This window comes from Aulonocara stuartgranti (genome assembly GCF_965226115.1).
Source record: "Aulonocara stuartgranti genome assembly, chromosome: 15".
In the NCBI taxonomy this organism is placed as follows: Eukaryota; Metazoa; Chordata; class Actinopteri; order Cichliformes; family Cichlidae; genus Aulonocara; species Aulonocara stuartgranti.
The window spans coordinates 6,262,746-6,278,447 of NC_138951.1; the positions used below are offsets into that span (position 1 = coordinate 6,262,746).

Here is a 15,702-nt window from a genome sequence, read left to right on the forward strand (position 1 = left end):
CACTGTAATAGGTAGACACTTTACTGATGCCACAAGGGTTATTATAGTAATTATAGTGTTACAGCTGCAGGATAAAAAGAATACAATTACTGCAATAACAATATATTGATTGTCATTCTGTTGATGAGGTAACCTTGAAAAACAGTTCTGAAAACAGGTCTGGTATGCCAACAGTGATATTTCAGACTTCAGTGGTAAACGTGACCTACTGTTCCTAAGAGATGAAGGTGCAAGTAGATATGAGGAAGTGAAAATACTTTTAGGAAAAGGGTGTAGATCTTTATTTTACACACACACACACACACACACACACACACACACACACACACACACACACACACACACAGTCCATCTTATACACATATACAACTGTTGCCTTATAGGCTTTTGTTTTCTCACAGAGATTATATTCAAAAGCAGTTCATGGAAAAAAAAAACGATGAGCCAACGAAGAACAGGACATGGTGTACATTTGAATCACTTGTAGAAACTGATGCGTGGACCCAAAAGTTTGTGAGTAGTGCTGCCCCCTAGTGGTAAAACTAAACAACTAAAACTTTTAAAGATGAGCAAATGCTACCAATATCTATGTAATTAATGAATATTGGTTTGTTATATTCTATCAATTATTTTTTTTTTGGGGGGGGGGGGGGGCAAAAACAAATACACAAAAGAGTGTGCTAATGGCGCCAAAATACACAAACTTGTATCATTTGTGGAATTCTAAGTGTATAAAAAAACTATAAGGTTAAATATTATTTTTATGATCTTACATTACAAGTTACATTTCAAGTTAAAGAATTTGACTTTTTAGGTTTAAACAAGTAGTCAAGACCAGTGTTTTATTTATTTTAAATTAATCATGTAACACAGTACAACATTATGACACCATTATCCTTGAAAGCAAAACATTAAGAAATGCAATGTATATAAAATACACCTAAGATGTATTAACACAAACAAGGAAGAGGCTAAAAGAAAAACATGGTGAATGACCTCAGGTGTTCCTGTATGACATGTGCTTCATTGGCACTTTGAAAGAATCTCCTGACAGCTTTTGTAGACTTTCACCAAGCAGTTCAGCCTTGGCTTTGAACTCTAAAGGGAAAAAAATAGAGTTAATTAAAAACAGGTTCCTATGAATGACACCACATCAACAGCCCTGCAGGTAATCAAGTCACTAAACAGGCTCTTGAGATATGTTCATCCTCACCTGAAATAATGGCACAACACTTGACACTGCATCGGGCTCTGAGGGGTCCTTCAACAGTACACAGAGGTAGTAGATGATCTGATGCTGAAATAAAAGCATTAGACGTTAATCCAATCTTCCGTGGCAAACTGTAGAATAACTACATGAGAAAATGTCAACATGTCACACAAGTACAGAGGCACAGGTTCACCAACACACCATGTAAATAGCTTCATTGATGACAATATCCTTGATCTTGCTCATCTCAATGAAAGTGGTTATCTCGCGGCCCGAGGCATAGCTGGAGGACACCTGGATGCCTAAGGAGCCAATGACGAGAAGGGACTCGTGGTCTACCTTCACAAAGTGGATGTGAAGCATCATGCCAACAAGGGTGACAAGAATAGCGCCAGACAGAACGGCAGTGTTCTGCAAGAGAGGAAAAGTATTAAATTAAAAATAATCATTGTAAATTAAAATTTTTTTGCATGATGCCAATTTGCAGGATACTAATGGTGTGGCATCCAGTCTATTCTGAGTCCAACAGAAGAGGAAGAGGAAATGCTGATAGAGAGATATCCTAGTGAATGGATCAGCAAACAATGGCCGATGCACCTGAAAAGTGACTTTTATCACCCACTCCCGGAAAGAAACCACGCTCAGTTGGAAAGAACAGAAATGATGTGAAACAAAACAACAGTAAACATCCAACTACTTTTTCATCACTGGAAAAGTCTCAAAGTGTATATATATTTATTCTTATTCTTACTCTTCCTACATTTATTGTTGTTATTTTGCACTGAATGGAACTGGAGCCTCGTCATCTCGTCTCTCTATATACTGTACTGTAAATAGCAGAGATGACAATAAAGTTTACTTTAAATGATCACACTGGACGCTCACGTAACAAGCACAGCTTTGAACACAAAGAACCCAGAGCCATTTAAAAAAAAAGTGCTGCAAAATTACTGCACTAACTAAAAAAGTGCATCGTCTCGATCTTAGACAGGGCGACTAGATTGAGACTTTCTTGTAAAATACTGGCCCCTTGTGGTGGGAATTAGTGTTCAATTTTACAAATTCTGATTACAACAAGTATCTTTAAGAAAGAAAGAAAGAAAGAAAGAAAGAACTGTATTCTGCCTTCTTTTTGCTGCTCCGTTTAGGGGTCACCATAGCAGATCATCTGTCTCTATCAAACCCTATCCCGCCTATGTCACACCAATCCTCTTCATGTAAATCCATTAATCTTCTCTATGGTCTTCCTCATTTCCTCCTGCCTGCCAGCTCCATATTCAACATCCTTTATCTGATATATATGGTGGTGGTGGTGGTTACCACTGTTCTCTTACAGCAAGAGGGTACCACCACCCTCCATCTGGAGGGGGCCTTACTGTGTGGAGTATGAATGTTCTCCCCATATCAGCGTGGGTTCTCTCCAGGTACTCAGACTTCCTCCCACAGTCCAAAAACATGCAATTAGTTGGGTTAGGTTAATTGGTGATTCTAAATTGCTCAGAGGTGTGAATATGAGAGCGAGTGGTTGTCTGTCTGTCTGTGTTAGCCCTACGACAGACTGCGGACCTATCCAGCACCCCCTGCGGCACTGAATTGGAAAAGTGGAAGCGAATGAATGGATTGATTGATGGATGCGTCCGGGTCATGGTAGTCAAGGTAGCTTGGAAATATCACAGTGTCTCTGTAAACAGTCTATGGACACTCCTGCCTGACCGTCATCATCGCAAACAAGAAGGGGCTCAGAGCAGATCCCTGATGCAATCCCACTCCACCTTGAAGCCACCTACGGCTCCTACTGCACACCTCACCACTGTCTCGCTGTCCTCAGAAACTTTGCACCTCAACCCCACAGTGAGAAGGATTTGTCAGTAAATCTGCATCACTTTGGTCTCGCCTTCATCATCTTACCTGGGTGAAGAAGAACACTGCATATGCCAGAAGCCACACGGAGCAGGTGTATACCATCACTTTGCCCATGGACACTTTTGGGGAGCTGATAATGAACTCCCTGCAAAAGCTGGAGTGACTCTGACAGTCCAGAGAGATTGGTTTACCGCTAATGTCAGTGAAGGCTTCGTCTTCCATGACGACTGAACAGCGAAACGAGGTGAATGAGCATAAAAGACGAGTGATGACCTTTGTATGGTGTCAACGCGGTTACCCTGTCAAGTTAGCATCGAGCTAGCATTAGTTGTTAACTGCAAATAGACAGGGTCAGCAGCACATTAAGACAGGCGGTGATAAATTTATAATGATGACGAAAAAAGAAAGCTCCTTAAAGTAATATGCTTTAAATGAATTAAAAGGGAAAAATAGCTAAAGAGCTGAATTAAAGAGTCAACTACAACTGTAGTGGTGCCACAATCCATCCCCACTCATGTGGCTGCACTGTTTTTCTACACCGGGGTGTCCAGAAAGGGTGGGGGGCTCTCGCATACACAAAAGCAAAAGACCGCGAAAAAACTCGTTCATAAAACAACTAAATGTACTTTGATGCATAGAACAACTTGTAAGTGTAACATTTATTATTCTTCGTTTGATATCAACGAGATGCGTGTCAGTTTCAGCTTCTGTCTCCGTCTCAGCTTGTGCCTACGGCCCACGCTGGTGTAGAACAAAAGCAGACCCTATAGTCGCTGGAAAAAGCAAAGCATTCTGGGCAACGATTGATTTTTCGTCGATATCTCCGTCAATAACTCAAGCTGGTCCACAGCTTTCGTCAAACAGTCTGTAAAAGTCAAATACGGGGTATACGTTGGTGTATGTGCCATAAACAGGTTACAAACAGCTCGTCTTTAGTAAGCGCTTTTCCATGTCACTTGCAAGGCCTTCGTTTCCCAAAATGCTTTGTGCTTCCGTGACTTTTGACCTCTGGATAAAAACAAGCCGATCAGCTGATGTAAAAGCAGCAACATCTACAGGGGTCTGACACAATAACAGCTTGCTAACTTTGCCCCCCCTCCAGCGTCAGCTCTCCGTGGCATTCGGCGGTATGGTGTTAGGTAGTGTACGTGTCCACTTTTAGACTGTGTCGATTCAGCAGGTTATTTAACGAGACAGCCGTCGGACTGGTAGCAACTGTTAGGTCAGTCGACTCAAAAGAAGGTTGTTTGTTTCAGGAGTGTCTCTTTGTGTGAATGCTGTTAGCTAATGACTCTTTACTACTGAGTTTCAATGCCTGTTTTTAGGCATTTTTAATGTATAGAACAGTGTGGGATACTCTCATGTAGAAAGTTAGCGTTACCAGAACAAGAAAACAGATGCCGGCCAGCTATTGTTAGCTACAGAGCTGTTGTGTCAAAAGGTAAACAAACTAGTCAGAGTTTTGTGTGTTTAATTTTGCTGTTTTAATAAACTGAATATCCCCATTAAAAAGTAAGGAGAGAGAAAAGGGGCATGGATTGCTATCGTTTTGTTGACAGTACTGCTCATGAGTGAATTTGTTTTTGGTTTTTTTTCAGTATTTCAACAAAACAGGTTATCTGACATCTGGTTATATAGATTCACAAGACGGTGCCATAACCTTGTGCCCTCTCCTGCAGTGCTTTTGCCGTCCCAATTACCCACAGTAATCCTTTATACTTGTTTTCACACCAGGGGATTCCTGACCTCACAGGTTTGAGATGAGTGGTCAAGGTCCAGCTGTAAACAAAGGAATGAGCACCATCCTGGTCTGTCAGGAGAGCTATGCCTGTGGGGGCTCGGACGAGGCTGTGTTTGAATGCGATGAGTGTGGCAGCTTGCAGTGTGCCCGCTGTGAACTGGAGCTACATCGGCAGGAGCGCATGAGGAATCACGACCGGGTTCGGGTCGCCTCGGGCCACGTTCCTTTCTGTGACTCCTGCAAAGGGGATGGCAGCTGCTCTGGAAGACTCAGAGCGGTGGTCCGCTGCCAGGGCTGTAAGATCAACCTGTGTTTGGATTGCCAAAAACGCACCCACGGGGGAGTCAACAAGAGGAAACACCCTCTGGTATCTTACCCACCTGCCAAAGCTCCTCAAGAGAACAGTGTCAGTGCTGGGGAGAGTGAAATGGAAATCCTCAAATCTAAACTGGAGAAGGTGCGCAGCTTCCTGCTAGTGGATGAGAAGGAGGAAATGCAGGTAAGCACTTGTTGAGGTACTCGGCGTTTGATGGTGTTTTATTAATGATGCGTTACAACGATTGAGCTGATCTTGTCTGCATTCTCAGGTGAAGGATGAGGAGGACTTTGTCAGCAGACTGGGTTGTAGTCCAGATGAGCTCCTCAAGGTGGTCTCCATTTTTGGGAACACTGGTGAGGGAAAATCCTACACCCTGAACCATACGTTCTTTCTTGGGAGAGAAGTGTTCAAGACGTCTCCCACTCAGGAGTCCTGCACTGTGGGTGTTTGGGCAGCTATGGACCCTCTGCATCGGCTTGTAGTCATCGATACAGAGGGACTGCTTGGAGCTGGTATGAAATTATTGATTTACTTAATATTATGAAACAAACGGGGGTAGAAGCAGGCAGGCATTCATGATTCTTTTTTTTTCTTTTTTTTAAACTCATCAGGGGCTAATCAGGGTCAGAGAACTCGGCTGCTCCTCAAGGTCCTGGCTATCTCTGATGTGGTAATCTACCGGACACACGCTGACCGTCTCCATGACGATCTCTTCAAGTTCCTTGGTGATGCATCAGATGCCTACCTGAAACATTTCACTAGAGAATTAAAGGCAACTACCAATCGCTGTGGTCTTGATGTACCGTTGTCCACCCTGGGCCCCGCGGTGATCATCTTCCACGAGACTGTCCACACCAATCTACTAGGATCAGGTACATCAAAGAAGTTTGTCTCATCTCAGTGTTTTTCAAAGATAAGCACACAAACCACTGCCTCAATACTTTGTCTCCATCTGTATGTGTACCCCGAATTTAGACGCGCCCTCAGAATCTGCTGAGCGCCTTATCCAGGAGCGTTTCAGGAAGCTGGGCTTATTTCCGGAAGCATTCAGCTCCATCCAGTACCGTGGGACTCGAACCTACAACCCTCCCACGGACTTCAGTGGTTTGCTCCGCAGCCTGGAGCAGCAGCTGGACAACAATACGACACGCTCGCCACGATCTGCCAGTGTCATCTTCAAGGCCCTGCAGGTAGCTGTGCTTACATTTAAGTATGTTTTGGCATAGCCAATGGAAATGTTTATACCTTTCCCATCTCCACCTGGGGCCTTCTTTCAGGCCCTGAGTGAGCGCTTCAGTGGGGAGATTCCAGATGAACATATGACCAGTAACTCCTTCTTTCCAGATGAATACTTTACCTGCTCCAGCATCTGCCTCAGTTGTGGGTGCGTGTCCCTGCTTTGCTAAAAAAAATATCAAAATTACTTTAAATCAGATTTCTACAGCATCATCACTGCCAGTACCTTTTACTTTTACTTATTTATAAAACTTGCTGACTTGCTGGGCACCAACTTTCAGGTCAGGCTGTAAGAGGAGCATGAATCACCTAAAGGAAGGTCTTGACCATGAAGCCAAACATCGCTGCCGGTACTCTGCACAGTACGACAACCGCATCTACACATGCAAGGCAAGTACAAATATACATCTACGCCACATTTGAAGTATACCTGCTTGACAAGGTTCTGAGCAACTGTGCTGAACTTCTCAGGCCTGCTACGAAAGGGGAAAGGAAGTCATAGTGGTTCCCAAAACGACGGCCTCGTCTGACTCGCCGTGGTTTGGCTTGGCCATCTACGCTTGGTCAGGGTGAGTCCTGCGAGTATAGAATGATTTTTCATAAATATCTTCATATGTCCCTTTAAAGTTTATGAAAAATTGAGCACAGTTGATATAAAAAGTGTGTGGCACCTCTGGAATCTTTCCTCCCTGTGTTGAAACTGAGATGGTTTTGTCTTTTTACAGGTATGTCATTGAGTGTCCCAACTGTTCAGTGATCTACAGAAGCAGGCAGTACTGGTATGGAAACCAGGACCCAGTGGAAACAGTGGTCAGAACAGAAATCCAGCACATCTGGCCTGGGGTAAGGCCACGGTGAATTCACTTAAACCACTGAAATCTAAAAGCTCAGTTTTTGTTTTCTTTGAGTCATATGAATTTGGCCACTATGAGGCGAGTGGCTTATACTTTATGTAAATATCCAGAAAAGTAACGTCGCATGTTCTCCTGGAACATGTTGATCTAAGCATAATTAGTCACAAGTCTGAATATAGCAGTGCAAACGCCAGCTGGTAAGGCAGGCATTGTATTTCTGTCAGCACTGTTGTCAGTATTTAGTGATAATTGTGAGGGACGCTTGTATAAACACAACTTCTATGGCGTACTGTAATTATGTGTTTTTACACCGTTCTTTGCAGTCTGATGGCTTTTTGAAAGACAACAACAACGCTGCTCAGAGGTTGTTGGACGGAGTCAAATACATTTCTCAGTCTGTGTCTGAACTCAGCGTCAAGCCTGCCAAAGCGGTCACTTCCTGGCTCACTGACCAAATTGCTCCTGCCTACTGGAAACCCAATTCCCTCATCCTGGTATGCAACCAATATTTAGCTAACTATATATAAGGAATCACAGGCCCAGAATGTGTAGTTGTGAATGAAACATCACTTGTGTAACTAAAACATTTTCTTGGTGATAGCCTATGTTACTGTTATGTTACTGTTATGTTACTGTTATGTTACTGTTATGTTACTGTTATGTTACTGTTATGTTACTGTTATGCCGATAAATCGCATTACTTATTATTGTGCCGTAGAAATGTCATAAATGTGGGGAGGAGTTCCAGCCCAACGACACCAAGCACCACTGCCGTGCCTGCGGAGAGGGCTTCTGTGACGCCTGCTCCTCCAAAACCCGGCCGGTCCCTGAGAGGGGCTGGGGTCTTGCGCCTGTTAGGGTCTGTGATGCGTGTTTCCACAACAGAGGAATTCCAACTGGTACACAAATGAGTCTCTCTGTGGGAGTTTAAGAGTGCGGTATTGTTTGCCGGGCTGGTTCAGGCGGTTTTAATGTTCACAACATGATATGATTTGATGTGTGCATGTTGTAGAGTTGCTGGACGCTGCGTTGGAGGAGGAGGGAGGCACCCTGATAGCGAGGAAGGTTGGAGAGGCTGTCCAGAACACTTTGGGGGCTGTAGTTGGTGCCATCGATATACCTCTTGGTAAGCATAGGATCTAAAAAATAATATAGCGAGCAAGAGAAACAACTTTAAAAAAAAAAAAGAGTGAGAGAAATAAAAACTTTTTTTCCAGGCCTAGTGAAGGACGCAGCTCGGCCGGCCTACTGGGTGCCAGATCAGGACATCCACTCTTGTTGCGAGTGCCAAAGGGAGTTCTCACCACGTCTCTCCATCCACCACTGTCGCGCCTGTGGGCAGGGCGTGTGCGATGACTGCTCCCAGGAGCGGCGCCCCGTGCCGTCCCGTGGATGGGACCACCCCGTGAGGGTCTGCAACGGCTGCAACCAGAAAACAGGGGAACTCTAGCAGGACTCAATGGAGCAATTAAAGATGCCAGCGTTTGTGGAAACTGGAATCTGCGACATCTTGAGTCTAACAGGTTTCATTGGGGGTATTTTTGTTTTTCTGGATGCCTCTAGACTGTACAGGTGGGACTCGTTTATTATTTGTTAGTGCTGGCCTCATGTAACATCAGTCCATCGATCGCTTTTCTCTTTAATATGCCTATAATTTACACTGTGAAGACAGGCCAGAGCAAGGCTTGAATATTATAAGGACAGGAGAGAAAAAGAACAGAGAGATGATCAAAGTGAGTTTTGTACAAGCTTGCTTACAAATGACTTCAGGTAAATTTCCATGTTGCTCTGTAGATCCGTTCAGATTTGTATTCTTGCACACTAATCCCTGCACACCCTCTACGTGATATGCTAGTACCATTAGCTCCCTTTTGCCTGGTTTGGAGCTACATATTTAAGCCTTTTAAAAAATACAAGTACTGACCTGTTTTTTCTTTTTCATAGCATTTCCAGGTAATCATGTCTTATTAGTTCTAAAATGGTTTGTGCAGGTGACCTGGATGTAATATTTAGGACCAGCTTTAGATAGAACACCTCAAAAGTCATCAACCACATTGAATTCTGATCCCTTTCTTTTGAAATACTGAGGTAGATTACCTCTAATTCACCCCTGCTAGAGCTACTTTTCTTTCGTTTTGGCTTCACAGGGACTATATTAGATCATTATATCGGAAGCCACTGATGTACTGTAGCAGCAAGATGCATTCCAACATATATAATTCGTAATTACTACTTAAATAGTCCCATTGATTATTTGTGGTTGTTTGTGAATTTGAATGGGCAGATTTAAAACAAACAAGAACAGCCTTAATAATGCTGTCCATGTTAACTGTTTGAATTCTACTTAGTATGCACAGTACATATATGGGAAAAATGTTTACTTTAATAGGGAATTTTTTTTTTAATTGCCTCATTTTATTTTTAAATGTCATAACTGCGTATCAGGACAAATCTGACTAAGGTGGGATTCAATGCAACAGAAACTGCTTTATAGTGGCTGGATCACAGTAGGGACTTAACACAGTTGAGGTTTCAAACAATGTTTGGGGCTGGCCCCTCAAAACAGAGATCATTAGTAAGAGTAGTCTTTTACTGTCAGCTCAGGCTGCGTCGCTCTTCTTTGTCAGCAACTATCAAGGTTGCTTGTATTTCAACAGGACTGTACAGAGTATCTGACTCGATTACTATTAAATGAAGATGACACTTGATGCATTCAGGCTTTCTAATGAATATCTTGGTATTATGAGATTTGACTGTGTAAGATTTTTTTTTTGTTTGTTTCTTGTTAACGAACTGGAAGAGTTGGTTTGCTTGTGATCAATCAGATAAACTGAAATAACAGACTTCAACATGAATAATAGATTTATCCTGTCTCAAACAGAGATCAATGACTATAGATATCACATGGAACCAATCAATACCTTGTATTTATGTATGCTCATACATATGTATTAAACAGTGGAATCTTAAGGTGTCTGTGTATGGGTTGAATACAATGCAGTGGGATAAGGTTTTTAATAAACTTTACTGGGAATCAACAAAGACTATAAAACATGTTGATTTAGTAAACAAAAAGTATCATCATTTTCAAATTTCAATCCCAGCACCCTTATTTCCAGTAACAATCAAGGTTAGCTGTGTTTAAAATAAGTGCACTTCTTCTGTAAAAAGAACAGTAAGGAAAACCGAACTGTACCGGTGTGCACATGTGAATGCAGCACTTCCATTTCCTTTTGGCACAAAAACACGATCATGTGTATGATGAGGCAACTCCCATGAAATTTAAAAGCAGTTCTTTGAGGTCACCACTTCAGTCTAAATTTAGTGTAAATGGATGTCACATAACATCTTTACCCAGCCACACTCTCAAATACACAGTGATACAGCTGGCCTCAGCACTCCTCATTCTTGGTAGTCAGTGTTGTATGGGAAGTAATAGAGGTCGTGTTTGACAGCCATGAGCAGCCCGGGGAGGCCCCTGCTGCCACCCAGGTTAGATGAAAACACAACACTTGGGATCAAGTCGTTTGCGGCCGGGTGGGGTGATGGGATGGTTCTCAATAGATGACCGTCCTTAAGGCTCCATAACCTTGTGTAGCAATCCTGACCCACTGTAGAAAGGATGGTAAACATTGAAACTGCACGCAAAAAAGGTTTATACCAGTGTGAGTATTGAGTGTTGAGAGTGTTTTATCCTCTCCTACCTGCTAGCAAAAGCCCTTCACACTCATTGACATGGATGGGAAGGTAGGCATGCTCGTTATGATGACCTTTGTACTCCTGCACTGGCTTTGTGCCTCGCACATCCCACAGCTTAATCTGCAAAGAAATTAGAAAACACACAAAGGCTCAACAGAACTATCCTTGAATTATTACCTTTTTCAAATTATTCCTTTCTGATATTTTCTACCACAGTTTGTCAGTATGGCCTGATGGTTCTGTGTTTACCAAGTCTTTCCGCATGAGGCTAAAACATAAGTAAAATACCTGTAATTAAGAACCTGAAAGTATTATCTGCTGTAAAAAAAAAAAAAGAAAATTAAAGAGTCAAGTCAAGAACCTGACCTGGCCCAGCATGTCAGCAGCCAGCAGGTAGTTCTCATCCTGCAGGACGCGTACAGAGGTGATGGCTGACTCTTGATGGAAGCGACTGGCCTTCCAGCTGTGATCTCTGCGGCCGCGCTGTCGGAGGTCGATGCTGAAGATCTCCCCCGATCTGCAACCGTTAAACAGGACAGGAACCTGTGGACGGAAAGGTGTTCTTTTGCTTGGTGTTCTTACAGAGTGCTTCAACAACTTTAAAGTTACAAATGCCTCACCCTAAGGGCAAACTGCTGAGCCAGGACATCACTGCCGACGCTGTACGTCTGTGTTCTGCCCGTCTCTGCATCCTTCACAATCACTCTACGAGACAGGCCTGTCAACACACACATAAACATGATTATTTTAGATGTGTAATTTTCTCCTTTCTATAACGACAAAAATGTTTAGCTGCACTATTAACCAGTGCTGAACGTCTTGTCAAACTGGGGGTTGAGGCACCAAGCACAAGACCAGGCTGAGGATATCTTAAAGCTGCACAGCATCCCAGGCTGATCTGAAGGAGTACAAGAAGTAAGAGGAGAAGGGTGTTGAGGGTAATGGGGAGGTACACAACAACAGCAAAACTGCTTTCAAAACATATTTCAAAATAAAAGTCTTCTAGAATAATAATTCCAAGACTGAAGAAGCTTCTTTGAATAGTATGTTTTACCATACTGCTACCTGGGTCCTTCACAAATGAACTACAGAAGGGCAATGTGACTGCTGCATATTGCGCAAGAACCCTGACAAACCTGGGTTGGAGTTGCTGAAGAGGGAAGCAGGAAGTAAACTCACGCAGCCAGGGGTGTCTGCTACTCCCACCAGACACAGCCTGATAGTTACTTCAGTCAAGGACATACAAGTTTCACCAAAACAGTGAAGAGATGACACGCTGTGACACAGGTGTGCACTTTATAGAGCTAAAATGTTACCATTTTGATGATAGTCACCAAGTGTATTCTTTTAGAAACAACAGCAGTATGAATCCACAAATAATGCAAATGAAAAGGACAACTTATAAGTGATCTTTGTTGCCAGGTTAAGCCCTTTATTTGAAGGTTAAGTGAACTAGAGTTAGAGCTCTAATTAAACTGTGGAAGGATACAACACATGAGAATCGGGGTAATTTACCGAAGCCCAGCAGATGGAATTGACCTGAAACATGTTAACCAGATCAGAGTGATTAATATTATTTAAACAGACCAAATGTTTGTAGACACATCATAAAAACAGGCTCCAAGATTAATGTGAGTTAATTAATTTTTATTTCCTGCAGTGTACTAAATAGAAACTACAAAAATGCAAACATATTCTTTGTATTCAGGGAGGGTCTTTTATCTCCAAAGAAATGCTCCTACCTTCCGATTAGTGAAGTAGAGGTTATCACACATTTCCACAGACAGAGACCCCTTGCTGCTGCTGCTGAAGTTCATGATGCCATACTTGCAGCCGCCATGAGAGACATCGTTGACTGTGAACACTCGCTCACACGCCGAATCCCCCTGAAAAAGAAATGGCAACAAAGAAACAAAGCATATGCACATCATCAAGTACAGATAGAGGCCATATTTAAAGGTAACCTACTGTGTTCATTTCCAGCAATTAAGAAAAAAAAAAGGACTCTAACGTCAATGTTTAACATTCAAAACAATCTTTTTTGTTGTTGTTTTTTTTTTGTTTTTTTTTTTTTAAATCATACACAGGGCCTTGGTGGACCCAAATCATCCTCTGGATGAAGCAAACTGTTCTTACTCCCTCTCCCTCCCTTGAAACCAACTATAACAAACATTTATTCTATTGAAACATGTGTTTTGCACTGTGTTTGTGTGTGTTCTCACCACTATGAGTCTGAAGTTGTCGGTGTTTGAGATGCTGTTGTCTGTGCTCTGGATCTCTAGTTTGTGGCGTCTCATTTCACTGACCTTCACCTCATGGACGAGCCTGGAGACAAACAGTAAATGGCCTGTATTTGTATAGCGCTTTACTTAGTCCCTAAGGACCCCAAAGCGCTCTACACTACATTCAGTCATTCTCCCATTCACACACACACAACAGTAACCATAGTAACAGACTAGCACTGTCTGCAGACAATCTACTAACCCAGGATAATTGATACACTTTTCTCTTAGCTTTCTGACAGTGTCTCTGTAGTAATTTATGTATTTATTTAGACAGTTTGCCTGTAGGATAAAAAGAACTAGAAACTTCCTCATATGCATTTCATTACTTTTTGTTTTTCCATTTATTCATATCATTCCCAGTGATGCAGAGTATTTTCTTTGACTGCATTTATGCATGTTTCTCCATCTTTTTATTACCATTTAAAATAACTTGTCTAAATAGATTAGCATCATTATTAGTGGCCAGCAAAGCTCAGAAGAAAAGTCACTCTACACATGCAGAACTGATTAGCGTTAAAGTTTCTCTTTGTTTCCCATAATCCGTTACAGCTGTGGCTAGGACACGGGAAAAACAGTGTTATGTTGAGTTTTGCGTGCCTGCAGGGCTGTGACACAGTACCTGCAATAGGAGTGCTCAGGTAATACACCTAGATGTCGTTTCTGAAGTAGCAGCGAAGTGTTTAGTCCTCTTCTTGGTGCTTTCTGTAAATGACAAGGAAAATGTGCGTACATGTTTACGACCAAGGTTTCTTTCTTTACAACTTCTTAAACATTTATGTCCCGGATTGCAGAAAAGCATGTGCTTCTGCTAAGATCAACTGTGATCTCAAGTGTTTTATTCCTACACAGTTTGCAGTTGTGCTCTAATGCTGTACTGTGATGATGTCATTACAGCTGCTGCCATAGCCATAATCCTTTAGTACACTGCAGGAGGTTTATGGTAAGCTTTCATCTAGAGGGCATAACTTTAGCATATCAGATGACTGTGTCTGTCTACAGCAACAGGAAAAAGCTTAATGGAATCTTAAAGAATAAATATGATAAAAATGCTAAAAGACAAAGAAGATTAAAAAGATTTGCCTACCACCCTTGATGACAGACTTACTTTTCTTGTGTTTTCATCTTCTGCCAACATCTTGTTCCTCTCCTTCTCTCTTTCTTTTTGTTGTAGTTGCTCTCTGGTTAGTGGGTTACAGTTGTTGTGCCCGGGCAACAGCCGGAAGTAACGGTTTTTCTCTGGGTCAAAATAGAAACCTGGCAGCTCTGGCAGGAGAAAAGGAGGCAAAAATTAGGCTTGTGCATCTTTCATTGCATCTATTTGATTTTCCAAGTGTACAACAAGAATTTTCCTGTCAATATCCTTCTACTTTAAGTGCTCCTGGACAAGACACTGCATGTAAAACTACTGTTTATGTACATATGTGTTCAATTTAAGTGTTGTGCTCTTCTGATACCTTTAATAATAAGAAATGGGGGCTTCCAACGCAAACGTGTACTTTCAATGCTGTACGTTACTGACCTGGTGCAGCACTGCTGGCGTTAGAAGAAGACGAGGAAGGCAAGGAAGAAGAGGAATGTGAGGCAGGTTGGTTAGCATGGTGCTTCTGAGATGGTCTGTGTGAGGGCCCTGCATCATCACGTTCATACCTTTGAACAGGAAACGCACACACACAACAATGATACTGACATACTGATCACTGTCATTACAAACACTGTATTCTAGTATGGCACATGCTCCATACTTTAACGTGATATAAGTGTCATTTAACGTAGCTACCACTGCTGTCGGTTTCCTCGGTGCCATCCACGGCGCTGACCAGCACCTTGTCGCGTGTGCGGTCGCTGTCCTTCTCGCCAGTTCCACTTCCTCATTTCTTATGGTTCGGTCTAGAAGTAAAATGGTCCTGACGGCGTGTTGCTTTTCATTCACTTCTCTGTGTTTGGCAGTCCAGGTGTTTACAGGCAGATTACCATCAACACCGTTGGGCTAACGTTAGCTGCACATCTTTCTACACACGTTTTGACACGTTTGCTGGACATTCACCATCGATTAAAGTAAACGACGTATTTATAGGTCGATAAACAAACTTTGAGTTGATACTGTGCTTGGTTTACCTTCTTAATAACATGGCACTAACGTGAAAGTAAATAGTCACTAGCTAGCTAACTCCCGTGTAGTAACGTCCAGCCACGCCATCCCCGCCTCCACACGGCGTTCATTGGTCCATTGAGAACAATAATGTCTGACGTTCTAGACAGCTATTGGTGAGTTTCTCCGCGAGTAGAAAATTACTTTTATTTCACTGGATTCTCGGAAAAAGTTGGATATTGAAATACAAAATAAAGTGACTGTTTGACATATATACGCCCTTAACACTATATAATTTAAAGTGGCACTTACTTTAAATTACAAAAAAAAATAAAAAAATTAATGTTTGACATGTCGTTGGATTTATTTTCCAGCCGTTAAAACCTCAACACCCCCCCCCCCCCCC

General features: G+C 42.3%; 3 protein-coding genes across 3 annotated transcripts; 1 reads left to right on the plus strand and 2 right to left on the minus strand.

Moving 5' to 3' along the window:
- Nucleotides 1-297: 297 nt before the first annotated feature.
- pigh (phosphatidylinositol glycan anchor biosynthesis, class H) lies at nucleotides 298-3,613 on the minus strand. The gene is made up of 4 exons (XM_082504615.1): nucleotides 3,119-3,613; nucleotides 1,412-1,621; nucleotides 1,214-1,297; nucleotides 298-1,098 (listed from the first exon to the last, which is right to left on the minus strand). Exons 1-4 carry the CDS (start codon nucleotides 3,293-3,295, stop codon nucleotides 1,024-1,026), a joined length of 546 nt encoding a protein of 181 aa, XP_082360741.1. The 5' UTR covers nucleotides 3,296-3,613; the 3' UTR covers nucleotides 298-1,023.
- A 240-nt stretch (nucleotides 3,614-3,853) lies between these two features.
- Nucleotides 3,854-10,193, plus strand: zfyve1 (zinc finger, FYVE domain containing 1). Its single transcript, XM_082504613.1, has 13 exons — nucleotides 3,854-4,295; nucleotides 4,808-5,313; nucleotides 5,402-5,645; nucleotides 5,745-6,005; nucleotides 6,109-6,323; nucleotides 6,411-6,517; nucleotides 6,651-6,759; nucleotides 6,841-6,938; nucleotides 7,095-7,212; nucleotides 7,547-7,717; nucleotides 7,942-8,122; nucleotides 8,236-8,349; nucleotides 8,441-10,193. The coding sequence occupies exons 2-13, from the start codon at nucleotides 4,834-4,836 to the stop codon at nucleotides 8,671-8,673; spliced, it is 2,331 nt and encodes a 776-aa protein (XP_082360739.1). The 5' UTR covers nucleotides 3,854-4,295; nucleotides 4,808-4,833; the 3' UTR covers nucleotides 8,674-10,193.
- A 28-nt stretch (nucleotides 10,194-10,221) lies between these two features.
- Nucleotides 10,222-15,428, minus strand: wdr21 (WD repeat domain 21). The gene is made up of 13 exons (XM_082504614.1): nucleotides 14,985-15,428; nucleotides 14,727-14,854; nucleotides 14,313-14,470; nucleotides 13,827-13,909; nucleotides 13,145-13,247; nucleotides 12,665-12,808; nucleotides 12,412-12,461; nucleotides 12,059-12,138; nucleotides 11,728-11,820; nucleotides 11,543-11,640; nucleotides 11,289-11,465; nucleotides 10,928-11,042; nucleotides 10,222-10,834 (listed from the first exon to the last, which is right to left on the minus strand). Exons 1-13 carry the CDS (start codon nucleotides 15,077-15,079, stop codon nucleotides 10,626-10,628), a joined length of 1,533 nt encoding a protein of 510 aa, XP_082360740.1. The 5' UTR covers nucleotides 15,080-15,428; the 3' UTR covers nucleotides 10,222-10,625.
- Between the last annotated feature and the right edge of the window lie 274 nt (nucleotides 15,429-15,702).

What these genes read in the sequence shown, in the direction of transcription:
- zfyve1 (XM_082504613.1), top strand. Translation starts at nt 4,834, where the DNA reads ATGAGTGGTCAAGGTCCAGCTGTAAACAAAGGAATGAGCACCATCCTG. An exon ending in CACCAATCTACTAGGATCAG is followed by an intron (nt 6,006 to 6,108) that starts GTACATCAAAGA and finishes CCCCGAATTTAG; the next exon opens with ACGCGCCCTCAGAATCTGCT. An exon ending in AGCATCTGCCTCAGTTGTGG is followed by an intron (nt 6,518 to 6,650) that starts GTGCGTGTCCCT and finishes ACCAACTTTCAG; the next exon opens with GTCAGGCTGTAAGAGGAGCA.
- pigh (XM_082504615.1), bottom strand. Translation starts at nt 3,295, where the DNA reads ATGGAAGACGAAGCCTTCACTGACATTAGCGGTAAACCAATCTCTCTG. An exon ending in CAGTGTTCTTCTTCACCCAG is followed by an intron (nt 1,622 to 3,118) that starts GTAAGATGATGA and finishes CCTCTCTTGCAG; the next exon opens with AACACTGCCGTTCTGTCTGG. An exon ending in TCAATGAAGCTATTTACATG is followed by an intron (nt 1,298 to 1,411) that starts GTGTGTTGGTGA and finishes CTTTTATTTCAG; the next exon opens with CATCAGATCATCTACTACCT.
- wdr21 (XM_082504614.1), bottom strand. Translation starts at nt 15,079, where the DNA reads ATGAGGAAGTGGAACTGGCGAGAAGGACAGCGACCGCACACGCGACAA. An exon ending in CGAGGAAACCGACAGCAGTG is followed by an intron (nt 14,855 to 14,984) that starts GTAGCTACGTTA and finishes TCCTGTTCAAAG; the next exon opens with GTATGAACGTGATGATGCAG. An exon ending in TGACAAGACGTTCAGCACTG is followed by an intron (nt 11,641 to 11,727) that starts GTTAATAGTGCA and finishes GTGTGTTGACAG; the next exon opens with GCCTGTCTCGTAGAGTGATT.